General features: G+C 52.3%; 1 protein-coding gene across 1 annotated transcript; it reads right to left on the bottom strand.

Annotated features, from left to right (window-relative positions):
• Positions 1-204: 204 nt before the first annotated feature.
• LOC112457067 lies at positions 205-2214 on the bottom strand (the record flags this gene model as incomplete). Its single annotated transcript, XM_025019939.1, has 1 exon — positions 205-2214. A coding segment is annotated over exon 1 (2010 nt), but the record flags the coding sequence as incomplete, so codon positions are not given.
• Positions 2215-2623: the final 409 nt, after the last annotated feature.

Raw genomic sequence — 2623 nt, 5'->3', positions numbered from 1 at the left:
TTTCGCGGTTAGAGATAGCGGAGCGTGGGCTAACCGCCCGCCTAGGCGAATTAATTGATCTTCTCCGCTGGAGGCGCGGTATTCCGTCGCTAATCTCTTATCGGCGTTGAACCTGTGGTCAAGACCTCTCAACTGTCGCTCGACTGAGTGATAAGAATGGCCGATCTCAATTGTGAGACCGGTTTGGAGAGGAGAGCGACTCACGTATCGTCCGTCGGAGCGATGCCAATGAGTGGCGAGGAAGTGAGCTTCGAATTGTTGCTCCTCCGGACTCTGTGAATCGGCGCGGGGGATCTCTTCGATTTCCCTGAAGCGTCGGAGTTCCTCGTCGAGAGACGGGGAATTAGAACAGTGCTGAGCCGTGACTGTTCGAGAATGTGTTTGTGGGTCACCCGCGGGGCCAGACAGCACCCAACCGAAAACGGTATTCTGAGCGAGGGGTTTTCCGCGGGAGCCCTTTCGAATGCCATCGAGTAGCACGTTGCCGTACAGATCGGCACCTATCAGTATATCAATGGGGTCCGAGTTCGTAGGATCCGGATCCGCGAGCGCGAGATCGGCTACGTGGCCCCATTGGACGGGCGCCGTTACGGGCGACGGAGTATATTTTGTGAGACTTGGCATGACGGACGCAGTGGTCCTAAATGCGAGAGAGGTTTGGTCGATCGGAGAAATCTGAATTTCGGCCGCGTATCGACATGTTCCGGCGTCGACGCCTCCGATTGCGGAGATCGAGACGGGCATTCTAACGCGACGCAATCTTAAGCCTTGCCTCAATCGTTCGGTGATAAAGGTCATCTCTGATCCTTGATCGAGAAGCGCTCGAACGACGCGAGTACGATCGTTCGGAGATTCGGACGGGGACCCGACTCTTACCCTTGCCGTCGCGAGCAACACGGGAGGCATCGACGACACTTTCGCGCTCGAGAATAATGTCGTGATGGGCGCGGCATCGTGGATCGATGCGGTCGCGACGGAAGTATTTTCCGCGGCAGAAGTATCTTTCGCGGTGGAGGTATCTTTCGTGGTAGAAGTGTCCGAGTCGACGTGCAACATCGAATGATGCTTTTTGTGACATGTGCGGCACGAATAGTTACTTTGACATAGTTGTACGGCGTGTCTGTCGCTTAGGCAATTTACACAGCGATTTGCCTTCTTTACTGTTTCTAATCGTTGACTTGGACTTTTCTTCAGAAAGATTTGACATTTGTTTAGAAAGTGAGATGCTTTACAAAGCGGACACGAAATTGAAGAAACTCCCGATGCTGTAGCGCTGGTCGCCTTCTGCGCGCGAGCTTGTTTGTCTACATTCGCGGGATGCAATTCTTCGAGCGCGCGAGCACGAGAATCGAGGAATCGGTCGAGTTCGCTGAATGTTGGGATTCGCGCGTCATCCCCGCCTTTCAGTTTCCACGCTTTCTTAGTGGCGGGATCAAGCCTTTGCGTGACGCTATACATCAGCATGTCGCTGAGAATGTCGGAGTCGGATCGATCTAAATTCTTCAGCGACGTGATTGCGCGATTTGCTTTATCCCGAAGCTCGCTGAGTTCGCTCGCTGATTCGCGGGAAACGCTCGGCAGATTATATAACGCGGACACATGCATCTCGACTAATCGGCGCTTATTTTCGTACCTCGACTCAAGGGCCTTCCACGCAAGTTCAAAGTTATCCGCGGTTACTGGGATGCTTCGAATAGATTCAAGCGCCCGTCCGGCGAGGCTTGATGAGAGAAAATGCATTCGCGCGAATGCAGAAAGTTCGGGATTGTTAATGATGAGGGACGTAAAGCTATCGCGGAACGTCTCCCATTCTTCATATTTCCCTGAGAATGGCGGAATGTTGATGGGCGGCAGATGCGCCAGTGAAAATGAGGAGGCAGGCGGCCCATGACTGCACGCGGCGCTCGGAGCTTGGTTTGCTGTCAGAGGCGGCGGCGTTGGCGCGAGTGCCTCCAGATATTCGGCCATGTAATCCAACGTCGTCAAGTGGATGTCCTCGGCCTGATCGAACAGTTCGTCTTGAAAATACTCAAACGTGCTTCTTTTTGCTTCCGGAATGACTTGCAAGAGGGCCGAGTGAACGCGAACGCATTGCGTCCAGACTTCTTTGGAGCTAGCGATTCGCGCTCGGATTTTTGCAGCGGTGTAATTATTCCTTCCGAGTTTTTTGAAGTTATCGAGCGCTCGTGTGATGGAGTCCGGCACGGCAGTCATGTTAACGGCTGAAGGGCTGCACTGAATATCTCGATCCGGCTCGAAGGACCAATTTATGTTCGGGCGCGCAATAAACGCGTCGAACGAATCGCCGAATCCGTTCCGCGAGAACGCGAGATAATTGCGAGTGGCTTCGTTCAGCCCTTTAACTATGAGACGACCGGGGTTTCAGTTGAACGCGGACTCGATAGCTTGTTAGGAAGTTGAGTGGAAGGCCCAAAAGACAGCAATTGATTTATAACATATATAAACTTTATTCGATATATTAAAACAAAACTGACGAAACGCGAGGTATACAAATAAATTAGTGCGAATGCACTCGGCGCGCTGTGCCTTGTCGTTTTGAAGCGCGGTTTTACATAAAGTGCGAATTTACTGAGTCGCGGTTCTCTCCTAATCTATACTCTTC

Source organism: Temnothorax curvispinosus, unplaced genomic scaffold (assembly GCF_003070985.1).
Source record: "Temnothorax curvispinosus isolate PA1 unplaced genomic scaffold, ASM307098v1 QBEX01007474.1, whole genome shotgun sequence".
Taxonomy (NCBI): domain Eukaryota; kingdom Metazoa; phylum Arthropoda; class Insecta; order Hymenoptera; family Formicidae; genus Temnothorax; species Temnothorax curvispinosus.
This window is presented reverse-complemented; position numbering and strand designations above follow the sequence as displayed.